The sequence below is a fragment of the Ranitomeya imitator genome, chromosome 4 (genome assembly GCF_032444005.1).
Source record: "Ranitomeya imitator isolate aRanImi1 chromosome 4, aRanImi1.pri, whole genome shotgun sequence".
Classification (NCBI taxonomy): domain Eukaryota; kingdom Metazoa; phylum Chordata; class Amphibia; order Anura; family Dendrobatidae; genus Ranitomeya; species Ranitomeya imitator.
The window spans coordinates 359333584-359358917 of NC_091285.1; the positions used below are offsets into that span (position 1 = coordinate 359333584).

The 25334-nt window shown below is 42.7% G+C and overlaps 1 protein-coding gene across 6 annotated transcripts in view; it reads left to right on the top strand.

Moving 5' to 3' along the window:
- SRPK2 (SRSF protein kinase 2) overlaps positions 1 to 25334 on the top strand; it is a 225307-nt gene that overhangs the window by 163288 nt on the left and 36685 nt on the right. For 3 of the 6 annotated variants that reach the window (XM_069765090.1, XM_069765091.1, XM_069765093.1), the window contains 7 exons: positions 2444 to 2552; positions 6043 to 6130; positions 6633 to 6720; positions 8161 to 8267; positions 11087 to 11252; positions 13941 to 13966; positions 14602 to 14619. In XM_069765090.1, the coding sequence (XP_069621191.1) occupies positions 2444 to 2552; positions 6043 to 6130; positions 6633 to 6720; positions 8161 to 8267; positions 11087 to 11252; positions 13941 to 13966; positions 14602 to 14619 (602 nt within the window). The remainder of the gene's footprint in view (positions 1 to 2443; positions 2553 to 6042; positions 6131 to 6632; positions 6721 to 8160; positions 8268 to 11086; positions 11253 to 13940; positions 13967 to 14601; positions 14620 to 25334) is intronic. The other 3 variants (XM_069765092.1, XM_069765094.1, XM_069765095.1) reach the window with 1 other exon arrangement.

Here is a 25334-nt window from a genome sequence, read left to right on the forward strand (position 1 = left end):
TTCCAGACCACAGCATGCCTATTTAATTCAGACTGCGCATACATGGTCCGTGTTCTGTACGGGTTTTTTCTCGCACGCATTGACTTGCATTGGCGAGTTTTATCCGATATATGCGGCCATTCGCAGCATACTGCAGTTTGTTCCTCAGCCCGATTACAACTGAGGAAAAACTCGCAAATCCGCACTGGCTCATTCAATAATGTTGGTCAGAGTGCAATGCGATTTCCCCCCCCCCCCCCCCCAAAGCTGATTAGTTGCAGTGGGAGACACAAAACAGTTTTTCTTGTTAGTTTTCATAAATGTCCCTTAATAGTGGAGAGATGCCACCACAATTGTGATAGTGTTTTAGACACTTTGTGGCTCTCTTGGCAAGGCGGGGTGGCTTAAAGGGGGAGACATTGCATCCAGCTGTATCAAATTTTATTTGACAAATGTAATTATTGGCACAAAATAAACTAACCAATAGGTGTTTTCATGAAATTGGTCAAAGGTGTTTAAATACCACCATATTTCTCATTCAGCATGAGCCATTGTGATTCATTTGACCCAAGATTATGCTTTCTAGATTTTAAAAAATTAAGTCCCCATTTTATCAGTTTTGCATAGAAGATTGGAAGACTATGTTCATACCTGTTTTTATAAGCAAATATGTTTTTTACACTTATTTCAGTATAGCTTTTCATTGGAGGGGCAAATAGTAGTCATTATGTTTGTTGGTAAAGCTTTATTTACATTTTATATCATGACTTCCATTTAAAAAGAAAAACACTATACAGTACTGGATCCCAGCGTACCATATTTAGTGCTCACTGGACTGCGCTGGCTTATAATGGAATCTCGTGCATGCTGCGCTATTCTTGCTGTCAAATGTGAAAGGACTGCCATGGAGGCTTTGTTGACCACATAAGGGTTTTGGCTTTCCATCAAGCTTTTGTCAAGGCTTCCATTGCTTTTGATGGCAAAAATAGTGCTGCATGTATGCACATCAAAAATGCAGCCTGATACCCAGGTCAGTAAGTGCTAAGCTTATAAATGATGTCAGCTAACGTGTCTGTTCATAGAACATATAAACTCAGCATGTTACTAAAAGTGTAAAAGTAAAGTCTGTTAAAGTTTGCAAAAATCAGTAGTACAAGCGAATATATCTTCTTTTGTTAGAGAAATAATTTTCTTTCTCCACTCATGAGCCACTTCCTCCCAAGTCTGTCTTGGTAAAAGAAGGGTTACTCCTCCTATTATACTCTGTGGAAAGAGGAGAGGAGAACAAGAAAAAAAGCATTGCTAGACAGGCAGATCGTGCTGAAGTTTGTGAGTGAGTTACCTTATTCGAGAGCTGGATTCACATCTATACAACTCAGTACACTATGGAATGACCTCATGCTGCCGCCACTGCTTCTAAACATGGAAAAACATAGCAAAAAGGCAATGAGTGGTTGCTTTCAGTATTTTGCACCCGTGTTACCTCCTTTAGTAAGGTGGTCAGCTGCAACCTGTTTGTGCATTTTCGTTTGTGACCTTGGCTGGTAAATACCATTAAGTTTTTGCTATGTCTATAATTGAACTATTTTGATAATTTTTAAAGTTCCTTTTAGTTTCTTTGGCTGTGCTTCTAAATGCGTTATACCGAAAAAGAAGCCGGAATCCCTCCTGTTTCTGTGTGTTGTCTTAGGCAGATATCATAGCAGCTAGTCTCCCACCAGAGAAGACTGGAGAATGGGTCTGCAGAGGGTAGAGCTGGTGGAAACGCAGGGTACAAGTTGTATAATGGCCAGAAGTAGCGTTCGTCCTATTGAACACAAGCATGACAGCGTATCCAAAAAGTCAACTGAAATGACAAGTACTCATTAAGCAGATATTGTGAGCTAGTGCAGACTCCCCTTGGCCAATTATATATATATATACTATATTAGCAAATAATCCTGACACATTACTTCGTTAAAATATTTCCATAGACAAAATAAAAAAAAAACAGATTCAAGAAAACGACTACTTTATTGACGCTAATTAAGTTTATGCAGATTTCCTAATCTTAAGAGAAGTTGTCCTTGTAACAAGTTTCTTTTCGGTACAAAAGAAATCCACAAAAGTGATAGAGGTAAAACATATGGAATAGAGGAGTAGAACTTGGCACATCAATATAAATGCTGAGTAAAGTGCTTTAACTTTTACCAAGCTTTGAAAGTTAGTGCAAGGTGTGGTGACTGCAAGTGCTGGCAGCATCATGTTCTTGACATATAGGAACGTGCTGATAAGTGACCTCCTACTAAGTGGCAGCACTGCTGGATGGCCCCCTAATTTTTATGTAAACCCTAAAATATCCATCCTTAAAGTATACCGTGGACGTTTATACAATGCAAATTTGTAGACGATCATGTGACCATGATTATGTAATTTTACAAGATTTGTTTATGAAATGGGTTACATTATTACCTCTCTTTTACAGGTGGCTACCATCCGGTGAAAATAGGAGATTTGTTTAATGGGCGTTACCACGTTATTCGGAAGCTAGGATGGGGTCATTTCTCTACGGTGTGGCTTTGTTGGGACATGCAGTAAGATTTTTTTTTTCTTTTTTAATTGTATGACCATCAATCTCATTTTATAGGTGTTCTCCCTCAAATAGAATGATCTCTTCTACATATATTCAGTCTTATGATCTCGCACTCCCGTCAGTTTTTACAGTGCAATCATCTTATTAAATAGCACTGTGTACTTGCAATTGCTCACTTTGCCTTTCTGCCGAGTAAATTCTTCTCTTTTCTCTGCTTTATGAGACAAAAGGAATGCAAAATTAAGACCAATGAGACAAAATTGACCTCCTGTTTCTACATAGAGATTAGAAGGATTAAACTAGTCCATTTTTAATCACGTGATGTCTTGGACATAATGGAAACCCGAAGAATTACCTGGGTAGAAGGGCAAAATTAGCAATTGTAAATACACAGTGCTAAAATAATATGATTATTGCAACTTTTTAATAGAATACAACTTTGATGGGAGTGCTACTTAAATTATAAAAGCCCTAATTTGCAGTAGGCTTCTAAAAAGGTGAAATTGTTTTTGTTTGTTTCTTAACACTGAAAACCCGATCCACATGCCCACCCCCAAACTGATATGACCTTGTTACTCTCTGGAAAATAATATCATTCCACCACTACTTACTGTAATTCGTTGCTCCATTACTGAAAAATCACCATTTTAAATTTTATGTGAAAATGAGCTGTAAGTTTTCTGGGAGTGTCATAGCACTTCCCATGTCTCCACCTCCCTGGCTCCATTCCCCACCCATTCCCACCTTTCTCTACATGACTGGTAGCTTGCTGACTGTGTAGTTAAGCCAGTGGTCTGTCAGTGAAGCAGAGGCAGATGATGGGGAATAGAGCCAGGGAGACAGAACATTGGAAAGTGCTTTTGACACTTCAGAGCACTTAAGCTTTTTTTGGATATTACTTAAAACAAAGATTTGTTATCAGTCAGGGAGATACAATTGAGTCAGTATAAAGGTGTGGATGATATTATCTTTCAGAGAGCCACATTAACATATAAACAGTTTGGAAGATGGATATCGCTGACCGATTCCCTTTTTAAAGAGGCTTTTCCGACTAAACCATAATTCTCACAGAACTCCCCATCCCTTTCCCTCATTACAAACTACATTGAATGCCTCCTCAGGCTGATTATTCCATACATTTTGTATTCAATAAGTAGGCATCCCACGTCTAAAACTATGACGGAATATCTGATTACCAATGTTGTAGATTGTTGCTTTGTTTTTTGTTCACATTCACTTGTATGGTGCTCTGCTGCTTCATTATACTGCTGCCTCCTTATTAGTGTTCTTCTGGAAACTGCATTCAGTAATTTTTATAGTTCAATAGGAAGCAAAAAAATAAAAAAAAATAGGAAGCAGTTGCAGCATCATTTGATTTTGTCTGCTTTGCGTTGATGATTTAAAGAAGAACTCCATCTAAATGTGTATATTTAGTTAGGACTTTCATCTCAATAACAATTCTTAGACGCTCAGAGGTAAGATTTTTCCTTCCTGTAAGTTTGGGTAATTTTGCTTTTTGACTTACTAGGCTAACAAATGTACTAAGGGAAAATCACAATGTTTAACAGCTAGAAAAAACCCCCATAAAAAATATATACTTTATTAGATAACAAAAAATGAAAAAGTAAGCATAAAAACCTTACAAAAAACCCCTATCTAATACGTACAGTCCTATTAAGGGGATAAGAATAAAGTCCCCTACAAAAAACCTAAATATATACTGGTAGAATGCCCCACACGCTAAATACAGATAACCTAATGAATATGTGATAAAACAATTAGTGATATCAAGTAGCAACTGTAAGGGTGTATTGATATAAGTGAAGATATCCCTCCAGGCTAGAAAAATGTATATATACCTACAAGTTGATACTACCTAGATGCGGAGGTTGGCACCCTAAGAGATGTCGAGAATGGCGCCCCCGCTCGTACGACGGCTATCCCTGGTCTCCTACCTTTTCCCTATAAGAGATAGGTAAAGAAACAGAAGGCCAGATGGCTGAAAATAACTTGTAGAGATATGTGATACCAATAATACAGCAACACAGGCCCTCCCCTCAGATGTGATGTAAGACACAGGGATAGAAAAAACTAACTATCACTATATATATATACTACAAAAAACATATGAAAACTACAGGACAAACAAAATAAATAAACCAGTACTATAGCTTGACCAATACAAGATCCAATAGCCAATACTACTCAGGACTGACTAGTGATATACCTATACCATACAGATAAGTAGAACTGCGCCACCACAGACATCTAAATACATAACATATAGATACATGCAGCAATGTGGACAATGCAGCCAATATACAATACAGTCAGGATAATGATGATATACTCATCTACTGCATTCAAACGTCCACAGCTGATGATCAATCCAGATGTAGTGGCTCAAATCACGATGACTGCGCAAATAACACCTCCAAACAACCTCTCGACGCGTTTCCCCCACATAGCTGGGTTCATCAGGAGAGACCAGATAACGATATGGCAGTAGCAAGTTGCAAAGATAGGGCTGCCTTAGGTATATATACATTTTTCTAGCCTGGAGGGATATCTTCACTTATATCAATACACAGTTGCTACTTGATATCACTAATTGTTTTATCACATATTCATTAGGTTATCTGTATTTAGTCGTGTGGGGCATTCTACCAGTATATATTTAGGTTTTTTGTAGGGGACTTTATTCTTATCCCCTTAATAGGACTGTACGTATTAGATAGGGTTTTTTTGTAAGGTTTTTATGCTTACTTTTTCATTTTTTGTTATCTAATAAAGTATATATTTTTTATGGGGGTTTTTTCTAGCTGTTAAATATTGTGATTTTGCTTTTTACAGCAATTTTGAGGATAAGATAATAGTGATTGGCAATGGCCATACAATGTCTAAAGACGTTTTGCTCATCTCTGAGGATCTTTAACTACGTTTTGCACGTTTGAACTGGACCCACGATGTAATGGTGGCTGCAGAGCGGAATATTTTTTTTTTTCTTTTTCATTTATTTTGACCCTCATTTGCGGAGATATTAAAGTATGTGGCTCCTAATGAGTTAACGCTAGTTAAGTCCAAGTTTGTGTTATCAGATAATAACTCATACCGGGAGAAGAAGGACAGTGAAACACACACTTGGAGTTAACTAAAGTTAACTCATTAGAAGCCAATACTTTTATTGCTAGTATTTCCGTAACAAAGAGGCAAAATGAGAAAAGAAAAATGTTTTATTCCTCTTCGCAGCCACTATTACATCGTGTGTCCAGTTCAACCTGAAAAATTTGGTGTACACATGCTATGTAGATGTATAGAAGGCATCATGACTACGGTAATCAGTAATATATTTTGCAAAAATATCTCCATTTAATGGTACGGATTATCTAAATATGACTTGCAGATTCTGGGTGAAGTTTTCCTTTTAAATACTGGAGAATAATTTACAGTTCCAGATTATCAGCATACATGTGATATAATTTATCTCCTAGGGGGAAGAGATTTGTTGCAATGAAAGTGGTGAAAAGTGCTCAACACTATACGGAGACGGCTTTGGATGAAATAAAGCTGCTCAGATGTGTAAGTAGAAGCTCTGTCACTGCTGAAGCATATTTTCTGCCCCCTTGATTTCACTCTTACAAACTGTTTTTCCATTTTGCTAAGTAGTTGCAGTTTTCTTTTCCTGGTATGGTAGTTTGATTTTTAGCTCTTTACTAATTGACTGAGCTTCAAGTTAAATACAAAATATATTAATATTGGAAAGTACTATTAAGTAGGGTTTAATATGACCATTAACTTTGGTACAATGAAAGCCTTGATTAAGAAAATAAGCACTTCAGTGGTAGCCATTGTACCCCTTTGATTCCTTTTATCGACTGTTTCCCATTAAGCGGCACCATCTATTGTTATGTTGGAACCAGACGAAGAATGTTTGTTTTCCCTGAAGCAACATTCCAGGGACAAGGGAAAGGGAGCATTGCAAAACACCCATTGAAATCGATGAGCATCCGTATAATGTGCTGGCGGCAGCAGTCTTTCCACAATCTTTATCTTGTTCAAGTAAGAATCTTTTTCCTTGCAGGTGCGTGAAAGTGACCCTGGAGATCCAAATAAAGACATGGTGGTGCAGTTAATTGATGACTTCAAAATTTCTGGAATGAACGGTATACGTATCCTTCACAGAGCAAATCTATGGGCTGCTAGTGAAATAATCCCATCTCGCTCTTGATTAAGTGAATTATTTATTTTCCCCGTCTGGAGTATATTTATCTGACTTGGCGTTTCTGCACTTGGGACATTAGTGATTTTTCTACTGTGCTAAAAGCGGTCCGAGTTTCATCAATGATTTTTATCAGTTCGGTCAGTGTCAGTTTTTACCTTCAAAGTTTCATCAGTAATGAAGGTTACTCAGTTTTCGATTGCTGTCCATCTGCTGTCAGTTTTTCATGGACTCATAGACTTGCATTGGTAAGTTTGAGCCGAGACTCCGCTAAAGATTGTACATGTCTCCGTGATTTTGTGCGGACCATTCAATCCCAATAAATACAAGGACTTGGGAACCGCTCTGTAGACTATAATAGCGATGAGTTCTATCCCTTAAAAAACAATTGCAAGGCAAAAAAATATGAAAAAAAAAAGTTGTAGTTGGCGCTATCAGGATGAAGACAACAATGAGCAGGTGCAGAAAAACCATGAATAGTTATTAAAAGACAGCAATTCATTTAAAAATTGATGTGATTTCTTCCTCGGGCTCTTATTTTTTGCCGTGCAGTTGTATTAATGAGCTTTATCATGAAACAGTAGTCTATATGAAGAATACCACTTCACTACTACCCTCATCTCTGTTGTCTTCCCTGGTTCTTATCACCAGGACGTCACCATGGATCACTCCTATTTTGTCTCCTGATCCCTTGAGCCCTTATTTTGAGATCTCCTCTTTGTGTATTCTGTTTAGCCTACAGGTTTTGTTTTTTGTGTCTCTATACAGCAAAAATACAGATTGAAAGCACTCGCGTTAGTGGATTTTAGCGTTTTCTCTTTCTTTTTTTTAATTTTCATGTTATAGATATGTTTTAGCTCCTTAAGTGCAAGTTCACCCTGCATTTTTTTAATGAATTTTTGGAGCGTATGCTGAGTGGAAACTCTCCAAATTCTCCTCTCAAAGTCAAAACTTCTCTAAATCTTGGAGGTTCCACTCAATTTTTGCTCCAAACGCTCAGCAAAAAAACCCCTCAGTATGTGCATAACCTCATAGAGCATTTTTATAGCTAGATAAAGGCTTCATGGAGGAAATAAAACATTTTAGAATTGCTTGTCCATATCTACTGTGTGAGATTTTAAAAAGTATCATGCAGAGAATCCCTTAGCAGAAATTGACCAGGATGCTGTGGATGGTAAGCAGCGAAATTCACCACTTGCAATATAAAAAGTGAAATGTGCAGTAATTTTTTTTTTCGAAATACAGGAAATCCACAGCATGCCCAAACCATGTGTATGTACTGTGCAGCCAATTTTAACTGTGAGACCAGAATTATGCAGACAAAATAATTGCTTAAATTGTAGTCCTACTTTTATGAATACCGTAATTTTTCACCTTAATATGATACTAGATGTCTGTATGGTGTTTGAAGTTTTGGGTCATCACTTATTAAAGTGGATCATCAAATCAAACTATCAGGGTCTTCCCATTCGCTGTGTGAAAAGTATTATCTGTCAGGTAATGTATATGTTGTACTCTACGTCCCTTGACTGTTAAAGCACCACTTCAGCATTTGTTTTATTTTACCACTGGAGTGGTGCTTTTAATCTAAGGACCCTACCACTACTCTTATACTTACATGTCGCTGTCTTCACATTTTATCACCGTCATCCGTCTCCTGCAGTTTGTGATCTGCCACATCGCTCCAGTGCTTCATGGAGCAAGCCAGAGGTCTCACCTCTGTCCAAGTCGAGTCTCGTTCTGTCTCCCATAGACATGCATTGAGAGCTTGTGACGTAACTTCTGGCTTCCAGCCAGTCAAAAGTTGATGTTACAAGATAGCTCCGCGGGATCGGAGCGATGCCAAAAAAAAGTGAAGATGCCTGATGAGAAGCACCACATCAGCACTCAAAGGAAAACACTGGAGTGGTGCTTTAAGCATTATTTGTCAGAACTGTTCTGGCTTAGAAAATAACCCAATTTCTCTGATTTTACTCTTTTCAGCCTTTCTATCCGCTTATGGATAATAGACATTTATGTGCAAGCCTTGCCAAGTACTAATACATATACAGTGTGCTTGTGTGTGCTCATTTTTCTCTCAAGTTTTTACAAATAATAAGATAATGTAGCGCCTGAGAAAGAGAGTCCCAATTCATCAGTGACTTTGCGCTTTTTATTTGTCTATTTTTGTTTATTTTGAATCTGTTTTGGTTGCACCCAATTTGTTATGCTATTTTCGACTTTGTTACAGTCAATTTTTTCCAGGCTGGAGGCTCATGGAGAGAGGCTACTGGGAGTACTTTTCTATGTAGAGGAAGTATTTCTGATGGCAGTGCGGTCTACTGTACATGTTATTAGACTTGTAGTCTTGTGCATCTATGGTCGCTGTATATCACAAGAACACTAATGAAAAATCAAGTCTTGTGAAAATCATTTTCCAATGTGGCATGTGTTGTTTCACATGAGGAAAAATAAGTTACAAGTGATTTTACATTGGGTGAAACCCACCCTCGACCCATCCTGCACAAACAACTACAGACCGGTCTCCAATCTCCTCTTCATCTCTAAACTCTTGGAGTGCCTAGTCTACTCCCGCCTTACCCGTTACCTCTCCATTCACTCCCTCCTAGACCCTTCACAGTCCGGTTTCCGCCCCCTACATTCGACAGAAACTGCACTCATCAAAGTGACCAATGACCTTCTGACAGCAAAACGTAATGGTGACCACTCTCTGCTCATTCTTCTTGACCTTTCTGCAGCTTTTGACACTGTTGACCATCCTCTCCTTCTCTCTAGGCTCCAGTCACTAGGCATTAAGGACACTGCTCTCTCCTGGTTCTCCTCCTACGTTTCTGACCGCTCCTTCAGTGTTCTGTTCTCTGGCTCCACTTCATCTCCTCTTCCTCTCGCTGTCGGGGTACCTCAGGGCTCAGTCCTTGGCCCCCTTCTGTTCTCTCTCTACACGGCCCCAATTGGACAGACCATCAGCAGATTTGGCTTTCAGTACCATCTTTATGCCGACGACACACAACTATATACGTCATGCCCTGACCTTACCCCCGCTGTACTACAGAACGCCACTGACTGTCTGTCCGCAGTCTCCAACATCATGTCCGCTCTCTATCTGAAACTCAACCTCTCCAAAACTGAACTTCTTCTGCTCCCACCATCTACTAACCTCCCTAAATCTGACATTTCCCTCTCTGTGGGTGGCACCATAATAACACCCCGGCAGCAGGCGCGCTGTCTGGGTGTTATGTTTGACTCTGATCTCTCCTTCACCTCCCATATACAATCTCTTGCCCGCTCGTGCCGCTTACACCTAAAGAACATCTCTAGAATCCGCCCTTTTCTCACCATGGAGACAGCTAAAACCCTCACTGTCGCCCTGATCCACTCCCGCCTGGACTACTGTAACGCTCTATTAATTGGCCTCCCCCTCACTCGACTTTCCCCTCTCCAGTCCATCCTTAATGCAGCAGCCAGGGTCGTCCATCTGGCTAATCGTTACTCTGACGCGTCCGCTCTTCGCCAGTCGTTACACTGGCTACCCATTCATTACAGGATACAATTCAAAGTACTTGTTCTCACCCACAAAGCTCTCCACAGTGCGGCACCCCCTTACATCTCCTCCCTCATTTCTGTCTATCAGCCTAACAGACCACTGCGCTCTGCAAATGACTTTCGATTAACCTCTGCACTAATCCGTACCTCCCACTCCCGACTCCAAGACTTCTCCCGTGCTGCGCCTATCCTCTGGAATGCTCTACCCCAAGATATTAGGACCATCCATAATTTGCATAGTTTTAGGCGCTCGCTCAAAACACATTTGTTCAGAGCGGCCTATCACGTTCACTAATCAAAGTTATGTTATGTTTGTGTGTGTGTAGCCCATTCACTATCCCCATCTATTCCCCAACCCCTGAAGATGGCTGGACCATGATTGTAAATACATCATTGTAAATACACACCTGTACTTTGCATCTCCCCCTCCTCATTGTAGATTGTAAGCTCTCACGAGCAGGGTCGTCTTATTTTGCTTTAATTATTGTATTGTTAACGTTGTTACTTATGACTTTTGTGTTTGAAACTGTTAAACTGTAAAGCGCTGTGGAATATGTTGGCGCTATATAAATAAAGATTATTATTATTATTATATTATTACATTCTCCCATCTGTGTGATCATTTCATCCTACTATTACCATAATGAATATTACTAGAATTGAGCTTTAAAATAGATATTTACGTGTACCGAATCCATCCATGTTCAAGAAAGCTTATTTTGTCTAAATAAAGAATCTTTCCAAATAATCCGGTAATTGCTTGTATTTTGTAGGTCCTTCAGGGCTTGGACTATTTGCATAGCAAATGTAAAATCATCCATACAGATATAAAACCGGAAAACATCTTGATGTGCGTTGATGATGCTTATGTCCGTAGAATGGCAGCAGAAGCCACAGAATGGCAGAAAGCTGGTGCACCGCCTCCATCTGGTTCAGCAGGTAAGGACTTGGGTGTATGTGTAGAGTACAGTAGTAGAAATGAGTGTATCACTAGATGCACCAATAAAAGCTGTTTTTATTTAAGGCGTGCGCATCACTAGTCTATTTCTTTTTTTCTCTCTCAGTAGTAGAAACTCATCAAGGTTAGCCTGGGATGTCATCAAACTAGTTAGGTCTCTTTTTATGGTCCCCAACTGGCTTTTCAAACCATGTTTTCTCTGAAATGCCACAGTGTTTCAGGGTAAAACATCCTTGGCTGCAATTGTGGTTCAGGTACCATGAATCCATTGACCGGTTCCCTTTAGGTCTGTAGATGTTAAGTCTAGATTCACACATCCATGTTTGTTTACATTGCGAGGATGAACCACAATGAAAGGATCGGTTACGGGTCTCCTGACCAGAAGCTAAAAGCCTCTTATATGCCTATGAGGCTGTTAAATTCGGGTGATGAAACACACGGCTGGTGTCTGCATTCCAGTCCATACTCAACAGGATTCATACATCCGGGTTTGTGCAGTCTGATGTAAATGTCATGCTAATGCTATGTTCACCCATGTGCATGTGATATAGACGCCAAAATGTATGTAAGCTCGTGCCATACTACTCTTTTGAGTTTCAATGTATACGTCCATCTAACTCGTCTTCAGTATATATATATATTTTTTTCAGCTAGCTTTTAAAGCACAAACCAGAAAGCATATACATTTTAGACGTCTTGAAATGTTCCTTCAAAGTGGCTCAGTCTTGCAGTGCTGGTCTCTGAGTTCACAGTAGGTAATTTTCTTCATAATTTATCAGAAATGTTTCATCCAGTGTACATACAAATAATTTCATAGCAATATATTTACCACTGTGAAAAATACATCCAGGCTTTGATACTGGCTTCAGCAAGCTTCAGAGCTGCAGACAGATCCTCGGTATTGTTCATGCGCTCATGAGCGCTTCAGTGAACAGGAGTGCAGAGACACTCACCAACGATGAGGGAAACACACCTGAAGTGACGTTTCAGGGGGACCCAAAGCTTGAGAAAGGGGATGTCTCCTGAAACGTCCCTGCAGGTGTGTTTCCCTCTTCGTTGGTGAGTGTCTCTGCACTCCTGTTCATTTCATGGAAGCGCTCATGGACGCATGAACAACGCCGAGGAACTGTCTGCAGCTCTGAAGCCCATATCGAAGCCTGAATATATTGTTCACAGTAGTGAATATATTGCTATGAAATTATTTGTATGTACACTGGATGAAATATTTTTGATAAATTATGCAGAAAATTACTTGTGCCATTTCTTTAGATGGTCTATAATCAATTGGTGTGGGCAACTGCAATAAGGCAATTATATAAAGTGTGCAGCATTTACTGTATTGTTCGGACTATAAGACCCTCCGGAATAAAGACACACCTAGGCTTTAGAGGAAGAAATTAGAAAAAAAATTGAAGCAAAAAATGTGGTCAATTCTATACTTACTATCCCCCATCCTGATATGCAGGGCTCGCATCTCTGTCTTGGTATTCATGGCCCCATCCTCATCCTGGTAGGCATTGCCTCAATCCCTATCCTGGTATGCAGGGACCCCATCTCCGGCCTAGTACACATGACCTCATCCGTTTCCTGGCATGATTGGCCCCCATCCCCATCCTGGAATGCATGGCCCCATCCTTATCCTTTTATGATTGCCCCCCATCCTGGTATGCATGGCCCCATCCATATCCTGGTATGCATGGCCCCATTCCCTATCGTGGTTTAATTGGCCCCAATCCCTATCGTGGTATAATTGGCCCCAATCCCTATCGTGGTATACAGAGCCCCCATCTCAGTCCTGGTATGCATGGCCCCATCATTATCCTGGTTTGATAGGCCGCATTCCCCATCCTGGTATGCATGGCCCCCAGGCACCCTCACAGTGTCCTGCTCCAGTGCAAACAGCTGATTTATGCTTGTAAGCAGCGCATGGCAGCGACGTCATGCGTTGCTTATAAGCCGCTGAGGACAGCTGCCAGAATACTCATTGCTCCCCATGCCGGGACTGTGTGCGTGGAGTGCAGTGAGTATTCATTGCTCTTTAGCGAGCACAGTGTCAGCCGCAGCCTCTGGGTTTCTGCAGCTGCCGGGCTTTCGCGTGTGCTGCGACTAAAGGGAAGAAATATTCATTGCATTCCTCGCCTTTGGGAGTGGAATGCAGTGAATATTCATTGCCTTAAGTAGTCAGCACACTTTATCGCTGGGCAGCTGCAAGAAGCCGGCTCCTGCGAATAACAATGTGCTCGCTATTAAAGAGAAATGAATATTCACTCCTTTCCCTCCCATGGGCGTGGAATGGAGTGAATATTAATTTCTCTTTAGCAGCAGGCACAGGATTTAGCCACAGCAGCCGACTCCAGCCTCCTGTGACCCGCTGATCTTCCGCTGCTGCTCCCCCACCACAGCCAGATTAGGGACAATCTGACTATAAGACGCACCCCCATTTTCCTCCACACAAAAAAGCCAGTTCTTGTTTTTGAGAACTACGATTTCTTCCCACACTCCAAAGATTTTGAGAAACTAAATTCTGAGCCCCCTTGGGGACAGTGATGAAAATATCTGTATGGCACTGTGTGAATTAGTGGCACTATATAAATGAGTAAAATAAATATTTAGTATGTTATGTTCTGAGGGTTGTTAATATTTGTATTCTTTTTTTTTCTTTTTTTTAGTAAGCACGGCTCCACAACAAAAACCAGTAAGTACTTGGAAATACAATTTTTACAAATGAATGTGTGTGTAGTAGTATGCAGCGCTATATATTCCAGTTGTGTCTTTGATCTACATTTTATCTCTTTATCTGTGTCAGTTCTTACAGGTGTTGTACACTACTTGGGCAACCCCTTTTCTATCAGCATGTTTCCACCTGTAATATACACTTACACTTACTACAGGTGCTGTTCCAGCGTTGTCAGCCCTCGCTCTTTTGAGGCTCACGTTACATTATGTCACGTGAGCCTGGTGCCCAATCAGTGCTAGCTTCACTCTCCCCGCCTTTGAACGAATCAGAAATCAAAAAGAAGTCAGAGGTGGGACTGGCCTCTCACTTCCTCCAGATTTAGGTCATTCATCTGAAGGTGGGGAGAGTGAAGCCAGCGCTGATTGGCTACAGTGCTTGTGTGACATAGCAATGTGCCGCAAGCTCCGGAGAGCGCAAGTACCAGCACCACTGGAGGGGGGTATAGGTGGTCTTATATTGGTGCAATCATGCTGATAGAGAAGGGGTTGTCAAAGTAGTGGTCAACCCCTTTAAAGGTAAGCTTCTCCTATGTTTAACTTTTAATATAGGTCAACAAATTTTAATATACTTTCTTTACTGTTTGTTTTTTTTAGGTTTCATTTATTTACCAGGTAATTTGAAGTTTACAGGGTACTGCTTTTGGTTTTTATTGCTAGGAATTAATTTTTGGTGATATTATTATAATTAATGGAAAAATCCAGTAAATAAAATCATCTTGCAATATGTCATAGGCACGCTGGTCTCTTAAGGTACCTTCACACATAACGATATTGTTAACGATATCGTTGCTTTTTGTGACGTAGCAACGATATCGTTAATAAAATCGTTATGTGTGACAGCGACCAACGATCAGGCCCCTGCTGGGAGATCGTTGGTCGCTGAATAAAGTCCAGAACTTTATTTCGTCGCTGGATCTCCCGTGGACATCGCTGGATCGGCGTGTGTGACACCGATCCAGCGATGTCTTCACTGGTAACCAGGGTAAACATCGGGTAACTAAGCGCAGGACCGCGCTTAGTAACCCGATGTTTACCCTGGTTACCATCCTAAAAGTAAAAAAAACAAACAGTACATACTTACCTAACGCTGTCTGTCCTCCAGCGCTGTGCTCTGCACTCCTCCTGTACTGTCTGTGTGAGCGTCGGTCAGCCGGAAAGCAGAGCGGTGACGTCACCGCTCTGCTTTCCGGCCGCTGTGCTCACACAGACAGTACAGGAGGAGTGCAGAGGACAGACAGCGGTAGGTAAGTATGTACTGTTTGTTTTTTTTACTTTTAGGATGGTAACCAGGGTAAACATCGGGTTACTAAGCGCGGCCCTGCGCTTAGTTACCCGATGTTTACCCTGGTTACCGGCATCGTTGGTCGCTGGAGAGCGGTCTGTGTGACAGCTCTCCAGCGACCAAACAGCGACGCTGCAGCGATCCGGATCGTTGTCGGTATCGCTGCAGCGTCGCTTAATGTGAAGGGGCCTTTAGTCTGCCATGACCTGTCATCAGTGATCTCATTACCCGCTTTGGCAGTGCTTAGAGACTTATGTAGTTGGTAATCTGACACCAATTTAATTGATCTGACTTTAGCTTAGACTGCTGTGTCAAACATTAATTATTTGTTTTATTTACAGTAATTGTGCCATTTTTTCTTTGTATGATAGTCATTTTTGCAGAATCATAATACTGAAAAGTTGCCTTTATTATTTTTTTTGTTACTTTCCGAGTAAAACAGTCTTTTTACTATTAATCGATACTAAAATAAGATATTCTTGAATTTACTGGGAGAATACGTTTCCAAACCATACTCTTTAAATTCTTAAGGACTAAACTATACAGATCCAGTGGAATAATACGTACAGTACTTATGGTTGAATGTAAATTGGAACTTGTTTGTAGTCTTCCTTAATATATTGCTTTTGCATGACAAAGTAGTGCAAGCATGTCTGAAAAGGAAAAAAAATCTAATTAGATACAATGATCTGCTTTTTATAACTGTTAGGATATGTTTCCACGGTCAGGAAACACTGCGTGTTTGATGCTGCGTACAGCCACAGCGTCCAGATGTTACAGCATAGTGGAGGGGATTTCTTGAAATCCCGTCTCCACTATGCTTTAAAAGACGCCTGCGGGAGACCCGCGTAAACGGACATGCGGCGCGTCTTTCTCCAGTCACCTTCCACGACAGCACTATCGGAGGATGTCTCCCCGCCCTAATAGGGGACAGGAAACAGAGGTTAAATACCCCTCCCCTTCCTGCAACCACCAGTGTTTTTCCTGTCCCATGTGGGGCATGAAGAGGTTTTCTGATAGTGCTGCCGTGGCTGGCGATCGGGAGCGCTGTTACCTGCATATGCCGGGCAGTCGAGGTCGGGGGCTCCGTTCTTTTCCTCCTGTGACTGCTCCCATCTCCGCGTCTTCCGCGCGACTTGGGACCCCTATCCCGCCCTTCCTGCGCCTCCTCGGGAGGTAAAGCAGGGCGGTGAAGTGCATCGGGGTCCTCCTGTAGCTCCCTGGCTTTCTCCTCCGTCCTCGATGCTTCCGGAGGCCGCACGCGCACTGGAAGTGACGTGCCCGAACTTCCGGTTTCGTCCCTATGCGCTGGAGCGCACACGCGCGCCGGCCGGCGTCCTGATCCCGCAGCAGCCATGACGGGCGTTGCTTGCATCACCCCCTATGGAGTTTAGGAGCACTAAACTCGCTGGCGACCTCGATACGTATGTGATCCTGGTCCGGGGGAAAGCCTCCAGGTAAGGCGCATCTGTCTATATCCCTCTGTGACTAGTGACTGACTGACCGTATGGACGGCGACAAACCCCCTGCACTCTGCTTCTGCAGAGCCTAGCGTTCACCCTCCTACTGTAACTAGTGGATGAGGTCCCTTGCTGTCCAGTTAATTATAAAGTGTCTTAGTTCACCTTTCTCTCTCATTTCAAGGAGACAAGGTCCCTGCCCTTAAAAAGGATAGGATGCCCAACCGCAAGTGTGGTGCATGTGCGTCCAAGCTTCCTTCCACTTATAAGAAAAAGCTCTGCCAACCATGTACGGATGAAGTGCTGCGTAATGAACAGCCCTCTCTTCTGGACAGCATCAGAACCCTCATCAGACAGGAGGTCCAGTCACCTATGGCGGCCCTTTCCCAGGCCCCGACACCACAGCCCCCGCCTCCTAAGAAAAAGAGGTTAGCTCCTGTGGATTCTGACTCTGACTCAGGCAAGATCCGTACCTCGGGTTCAGAGGACACTTTTGAGAATGAGGGTTCTACTTCCACCCCCAGATAAGATAATAAAAAATATATTTTTTTCTCCCGAAGATATGGAAGAGCTAATTTCCATGGTGAGGGGCACCATGGGGGTGGAGGAGGAGGTAGCGAGCCACTCCGTTCAGGATGTTATGTTTGGGGGGTTAAAGCCCAGGACCCCGAAGGGGTTCCCTATACATGAAAACATTGAAAATCTTGTCCTCCATGAGTGGGGCCTACCTGAGAAAGATTTGAGTGTCCCGTCAGAATTAAAGAATAGTTTCCCTCTTGATGGGGACTGTTCTTTATGGGAAATTCCTAAAGTAGATGTACATGTGTCCAGGGTAACCAAAAAAATGGCTCTTCCCTTTGAAGATTCCTCTCCGCTCAAAGATCCTATGGATCAGAAAATCGAGAGCTTGTTAAGGAAATCTTGGGACACATCTACTAATCTACTGAAAACAAATGTGGCCTCAGCATGTGTTGCCAGATCCCTATTTCTCTGGCTACATAGTTTAGAGAATCCCCTTTCTCAGAGGACGTCAAGGGAAGAGCTACTAAACTCTCTACCACTTCTTCAGAAGGCAACAGGGTTCCTTGCGGATGCTTCCGCTGAGTCTGTACGGGTAGCCGCTAGGTCTGCAGTCCTCTCCAATTCAGCTAGGAGAGCTCTATGGCTTAAATCCTGGGGAGGTGACATTACCTCCAAGTCCAAATTGTGTGGTATTCCCTTTCAGGGACATTATATGTTTGTGCCGGCCCTTGATGAGATCTTAGACAAGGCTACAGATAAAAATAAAGCTCTTCCGGAGCAGAGAAGCTCTAGGAAACGCTTTTTTTGTCTCCCCCATGAGCAAGTCCCCTAGAGAGATTACAGGGGTAAAGGTAAAATGGGTCGGTGGAGCTACCCCAAAGGGGGTAAAACCAGGAACATCCTTGTCGCCCAAACCCAGCAGACCCCTGAGAAGCAATGACTGCTCTCCGGTCGGGGACCGACTCTCGGGCTTTCTCTCCCAATGGCAGGCCATCACCCCAAATCAGTGGGTCCTGCGTACCAAACAGGAAGGCTTGAGGTTAGAATTCGAGAGTCCTCCTCCTCACCGTTTAACAATTACCTCCCTACAGTCCCCACACCTTCGAGAATCCCTGATTGCAGATCTTCTCTGTCTGTAAGCTATAGGCTGGACCACGGTGAGTCATTGGACGTGGTATATCTCGATTTTTCCAAAGCGTTTGATACCGTGCCGCACAAGAGGTTGGTACACAAAATGAGAATGCTTGGTCTGGGGGAAATTGTGTGTAAATGGGTTAGTAACTGGCTTAGTGATAGAAAGCAAAGGGTGGTTATAAATGGTATAGTCTCTAACTGGGTCGCTGTGACCAGTGGGGTACCGCAGGGGTCAGTATTGGGACCTGTTCTCTTCAACATATTCATTAATGATCTGGTAGAAGGTTTACACAGTAAAATATCGATATTTGCAGATGATACAAAACTATGTAAAGCAGTTAATACAAGAGAAGATAGTATTCTGCTACAGATGGATCTGGATAAGTTGGAAACTTGGGCTGAAAGGTGGCAGATGAGGTTTAACAATGATAAATGTAAGGTTATACACATGGGAAGAAGGAATCAATGTCACCATTACACACTGAATGGGAAACCACTGGGTAAATCTGACAGGGAGAAGGACTTGGGGATCCTAGTTAATGATAAACTTACCTGGAGCAGCCAGTGCCAGGCAGCAGCTGCCAAGGCAAACAGGATCATGGGGTGCATTAAAAGAGGTCTGGATACACATGATGAGAGCATTATACTGCCTCTGTACAAATCCCTAGTTAGACCGCACATGGAGTACTGTGTCCAGTTTTGGGCACCGGTGCTCAGGAAGGATATAATGGAACTAGAGAGAGTACAAAGGAGGGCAACAAAATTAATAAAGGGGATGGGAGAACTACAATACCCAGATAGATTAGTGAAATTAGGATTATTTAGTCTAGAAAAAAGACGACTGAGGGGCGATCTAATAACCATGTATAAGTATATAAGGGGACAATACAAATATCTCGCTGAGGATCTGTTTATACCAAGGAAGGTGACGGGCACAAGGGGGCATTCTTTGCGTCTGGAGGAGAGAAGGTTTTTCCACCAACATAGAAGAGGATTCTTTACTGTTAGGGCAGTGAGAATCTGGAATTGCTTGCCTGAGGAGGTGGTGATGGCGAACTCAGTCGAGGGGTTCAAGAGAGGCCTGGATGTCTTCCTGGAGCAGAACAATATTGTATCATACAATTAGGTTCTGTAGAAGGACGTAGATCTGGGGATTTATTATAATGGAATATAGGCTGAACTGGATGGACAAATGTCTTTTTTCGGCCTTACTAACTATGTTACTATGTTACTATGTTACTATGCTTCAGGCAGGAGTAATCTCCCGGGTACCATATCAGGAAATGGGAGAGGGTCACTACTCTCACCTATTTTTGGTAAAAAAATAAAAAAAAACCTCTGGGAAACACTGGATCATCGTAAATCTGAAAACTCTAAATCAGGTGATCAAATATCAAAGATTCAAAATGGAACCGATCAGATCAGCCATCCTGCTTATTTGTCAGGACTGGGTAATGGCTACGTTGGATCTGAGAGACACATAATATCATGTGTCGATACATCCTGACCACAGGAAGTTCCTCAGGATGCAGGGGCCCAAGACCATTGAGTCAGCCATTATCAATTCAATGTCCTTCCATTCTGAGTCTCGTCACCTCCACGGGTCTTTACCAAGATCATGTCAGAAGCCGTGATCTTCATCCAACAACAGGGGATCTGTATCATCCCGTATCTGGACGATTTTCTTATTGTCGTTCCATCCATTCCTCATCTGAATCTGGATGTGACGAAGGTCCTGGATATCCTCAGATCCCTGGGGTAGATTCCGAACTTGGAGAAGTCAGATCTCCATCCATCTTCGAGGAAAAAATTCTTAGGAGTTCTTCTGGACTCAGGGGAAGGAATGTCCTTCTTACCCAGGGACCGTCAACTCGATCTCGTCTACAGGATTTCCAGATTCAGCAATCAGAGGATCCCGACCTTAAGAGACTCAATGTCAATCCAGGGTTCATTGACGTCATGCATCCAAGCAGTCTCATGGGCCCAGGCCCACACAAGAGTCCTTCAGTCCCACATCCTGATGCATTCAAAAGTACGCCAGAATGCATTAACCAGAAGGATTCCTCTCCCCACTCACGTAAAATCCTCCCTTTCATGGTGGCTGAACTCCCAGAACCTTCAACAGGGAGTCAACTGGGATCAACTTCCTTTTGAAGGTGCTCACAACGGATGCAAGCCAGAGAGGCTGGGGCGCCATAGTAGAAGATTCCAACTTCCAGGGGTTGTGGGCCCCAAACATCAGGTCCAGCTCCTCAAATCTGAGGGAACTAAAAGCGGTGGAGGAGGCGCTAAAAGCCGCATCTATCCTCATCCAAGGTCACCATGTACGTGTAATGTCCGACAACACGACTACAGTGGCCTACCTCCGACACCAGGGAGGCACGAAATACACCAGCCTGAAATTAACCGCTGCATGGATTTTTTCCTGGACAGAAAAACACCTCCTGTTCATCACAGCAGTGCACATAAAAGCATCAGACAATGCCCAGGCGGACTTCCTCAGCAGGAAAGATTTCCATCCTGGAGAATGGTCTCTAAACCAAGAGGTATTCCTATCCCTGGTTCAGAGGTGGGGAAGTCACAATGTGGATCTGTTTGCCAACAGTCAGAACACGAAGTCAAGCATTTTCTTCTCCCTCAACCCCTCAAGCGAAGCGCAGGGACTGGATGCCTTCTCTCATCCTTGGAACTTTGCTCTGGCATATGCCTTCCCGCCAATTCCTATGTTACCAAGAACACTAGAAAAGATCCGGGCAGACCGAGTCACAACGATTCTGGTAGCACCGATGTGGCCAGGAAGAAACTGGTACGGCGCATTGACAGACATGTCTCTAGAAGGCCCGATGCTTCTTCCCCAGATAGTTGACCTTCAGCAGGGATCCCTGCTACACCCAGACTTACACAAGTTGAAACTGGCGGCCTGGTTACTGAGGCCGAGATTCTGAGAGCCAGAGGTCTCTCAAATGACGTAATTCAGACCCCACAAAGAAGTAGGAAACCAATAACCAATGCCATCTATGGCAAGGTTTGGAAAAAATTTTCATGCTGGTGTTTTCCAAACAAACCCGATCCATTCCATCCCAATATTGCACACTTCTTAGAATTTCTCCAGAAGGGATTGGATCTAGGGCTGTCAGCTAGTACCCTAAAGGTTCAGGTGTCGGCACTTAGTTCCTCCTTTGATCAGGATTTAGCAAGCCACCGTTGGGTTAGACGTTTCTTGACATCTGCAACAAGGATTTGCCCTAGGCTCCATGTCCAAACCCCTCCTTGGGATTTGAACCTTGTCCTAAATAGTCTGACCGGGGACCCCTTTGAACCCTTATCAGCCATCAGCCTAAAAATCCTGACCCTTAAGACTGTCTTCCTAGTAGCAATCACTACCGCTAGGCATATAGGAGAGCTACAGGCTTTGTCAGCTCAGGAGCCATATCTAACCATATCCATGGATAGCATAATTCTTAAGCTAGACCCTTCCTTTATTCCTAAGGTGGTCTCAGACTTCCACAGAAGTCAGGATATCGTTCTACCCTCATTCTGTCCAAATCCCTCTAATCCGAAGGAAGAAGCCTTTCACACCCTGGATGTCCGCAGGGTGGTCCTCTTCTACCTCCAACAAATGGAAGGTTGGAGGATAGACCAAAACCTATTCGTCCAGTTGAAAGGACGAAATAAAGGCAAAAAAGCAGCTAAAAGTACGATCGCTAACTGGATCAGACAGGCCATTTGCCTTGCATTTTCATGCCAGAAGCTTGCGCCCCTGGCATCGCTGAAAGCCCACTCCACCCGTTCAGTTTCGACTTCCTGGGCAGAGAGAGAGAGCGCATCGTCTGAGCCTCCACCTGGTCGTCAGTCCATACATTCACCAGGCATTACAGACTAAATTTCAATAGGGACCATGGCAGTCGCTTTCTGCAGGCAGTTGTCCCTCCCTAAGAAATTAGCTGTTGGCATTACTCCGATACTGCTGTCGTGGAAGGTGACTGGAGAAAACAGAATTAGACGTACCGGTAGTTCGGTTTCTAGGAACCTTCCACGACCGCACTAATTTCCCTCCCTATCTGATATTCTTATTGGATGATTCCTGCACTTAAGTGGTAACTATACATGCTACTGTGTCCAGAAAAAACACTGGTGGTTGCAGGTAGGGGAGGGGTATTTAACCTCTTTGTTTCCTGTCCCCTATTAGGGCTGGGAGACATCCTCCGATACTGCTGTCGTGGAAGGTTCTTAGAAACCGAATTACCGGTAAATCTAATTCTCTTTTCCAGAACGCAGCATGTCTGTTTACAATGCGGCGACGCTCTGTCTCTGTCTCTAAAACCGCATCTAATGTTTAGTCACATGCGTAGTAACTGCGTAAAGGCAGCCTATTCCGCATGTCTACTAATTTCCATACGGTCTTACCAGTCCCACCGCCGGAAGTCCGCATCCACTGCAGTTCTCGCGATACCTTAGCTTACCGTGAGAACTGCTGTGCATGTGACCGGGGGTTATCTCCGGTCACCCTAGGCTGGTTCTCACGGTCAGCTGTCCACGAGAGCTAGAGTGTAGGTGATCGCCGGAGAGTTATGTCAGGCATCCAGATGTAGCAGAGCTGGACTCGTCGTGGGACACTCGTTATTAAGGACTGCGTCAGACACAGGCAGTATACTGTTGGTTTATTTATTTATTTATTTCAGAAGATCGATGCCTTCGCTTGGATTACCAGTGTAATGAAGATGGCAAAACTGTGTGGTCTTTTATTTCAATAAACTACTTTATTCTACATATGTGTGGGTTTTATTAACCCTTTACCAACTATAGGATTAGTAATGGATAGGTATCTTATTGATGCCTCTCTATTACTAAGACGGCTTAATGTCACCTTACAAAGGTGACATTAACCCCTTATTACCCCATATGCCACCACTACAGGGCAGTGGGAAGAGAAAGGCTAAGTGCCGGAATTGGTTCATCTTACAGATGCGCTATTTCTGGGGCAGCTGGGAGCTGGTATTTGTAGCCAGGGGGGCCAATATCCATGGTTCCTTTCTAGGCTATGAATATCAACATGCAGCTGTCTGGGTAGCCTTTCTGGCTATAAATTATAGGGGGACCCCACATCATTTTTTGCGGGGTCCCCCTATTTTAATAGCCAGTAAAGGCTAAATATACAGCTACTGGCTGAGATTCATAGCCTGGGAATCTCCATGGGTATTACCCCCTTCCCAGGCTATAAACATTGGCCCCCAGTCGCTGGCTTTCCCTCTCTGGCGGAGAAAATTGCGCGAGAGCCCACGCCATTTTCTTTTCAATTTTGAAAAAAAAATTAAACAGATATTGATTTTAATGCCGGGGTCACACTTGCAAGAAACTCGCACGAGTCTCGCACCTCAATACCCGGCACTGCCTCTGGCACTCGGGATCAGAGTGTGCGGCTGCATGTATTTCTATGCAGCTGAACGCTCCGGTCCCGAGTGCCGGCGGCAGTGCCGGGTATTGAGGTGCGAGACTCTTGCGAGTTACTCACAAGTGTGACTCTGACCTAACGCAGATTTCGTGTATAGAAATACAGCCCCATTCTCCGCTCCCGAGTGCCCACAGCAGTGCCGGGTATTAAGATGCAAGACTCGTCCAAGTTTCTCGCATGTGTGATCACGGCCTAACTCTTTATGTACCATTTTATTATGTTTATTACTGAACATCGGGCTTAATATTATCTATAGATTTATCTATCTATCATCTATCTATCATCTATCGATATATATATCTATTATCTATCGATATATATCTATCTAGCTATCTATTATCTATCGATATATATATATATATATATATATATATATATATATATATATATCTCTATCGATATATCTGTCTAGCTATCTATAGATATATCTGTCTTTAGCTAGATATAGCTATAGATAGATAATATATGGATAGATATTTTGATAGATACGATAGATAGATAGATAATAGATAGATCTATCCTCTATCTATCTATTATCATATATTTCTATCTATCTATCTATCTATCTATCTATCTGTGTGTAAACATTATTCTTCAACGGAGTATGTAAAAGAAGAGGTTGGACAAGGAAATTACATCACAATTCTTTTTTTTTTTGTATATCTTTATTTACCTTACAAAACCACACAATTTAGCATGAAAAAAACGCATAATAAACGCATCAAAAACGCAGGTGACCTGCCAGTGACCTTAGCTGCAGATTTGGTGCAGATTTTACCTTTGTCCAATCCTGATCAAATACTGAGCCATTCCTGATCGTGGAAACATTCCCTAATAGAGGTTTGTTCTCTCTCAGCTGCGGTTGAGGTAGGTGCAGGAAGCCGTATTGCTGAAATGTCCTGGCAGGTTTATTTAAACTTCATATACCGCTCAGGATAGCAAAACAAAAGAGCAGCCTTTTCTGGCGCAAAGTGAAAAGACAAAGTTATTAAGTTTACACAATATAGCGGGTCCGGCTCTTTAGGCCTTAGCACAGACCATCACACAGGAGATCCACACATCTCCAGACTGAGACGCTGACACTCAGTCTCCATTTTATCTGCCAAACCACGGCCCTGGGGTGGGGATATGAGAGCGGTCATTCCCATCCATCTCTGGTGGCACACCATATGGGCTCATAGAGTCCATTTTTTTCATGATTTTATTGTAGTGCTGCCTCCTTTTTTCTTTCTTGAATATTTATAATATACGCATGTGTGTGCGAACATAGATATCTATATTATAGTATTAGTCTTATTTCTCCTGGCTGGTCTGTTAGCCACAGTTGATGCTTGAGCAGACGGCCATAGATTCCATCATCTGACAGAATCGCAACAATTTGGGCACTCTGATCAGTGTCACCGTGGTGTGATCAGATTCTCTCTGAGTAAATCAAAGGACACTGCGGAGAAGATGGAGAACAAAATTTCTCCATCTT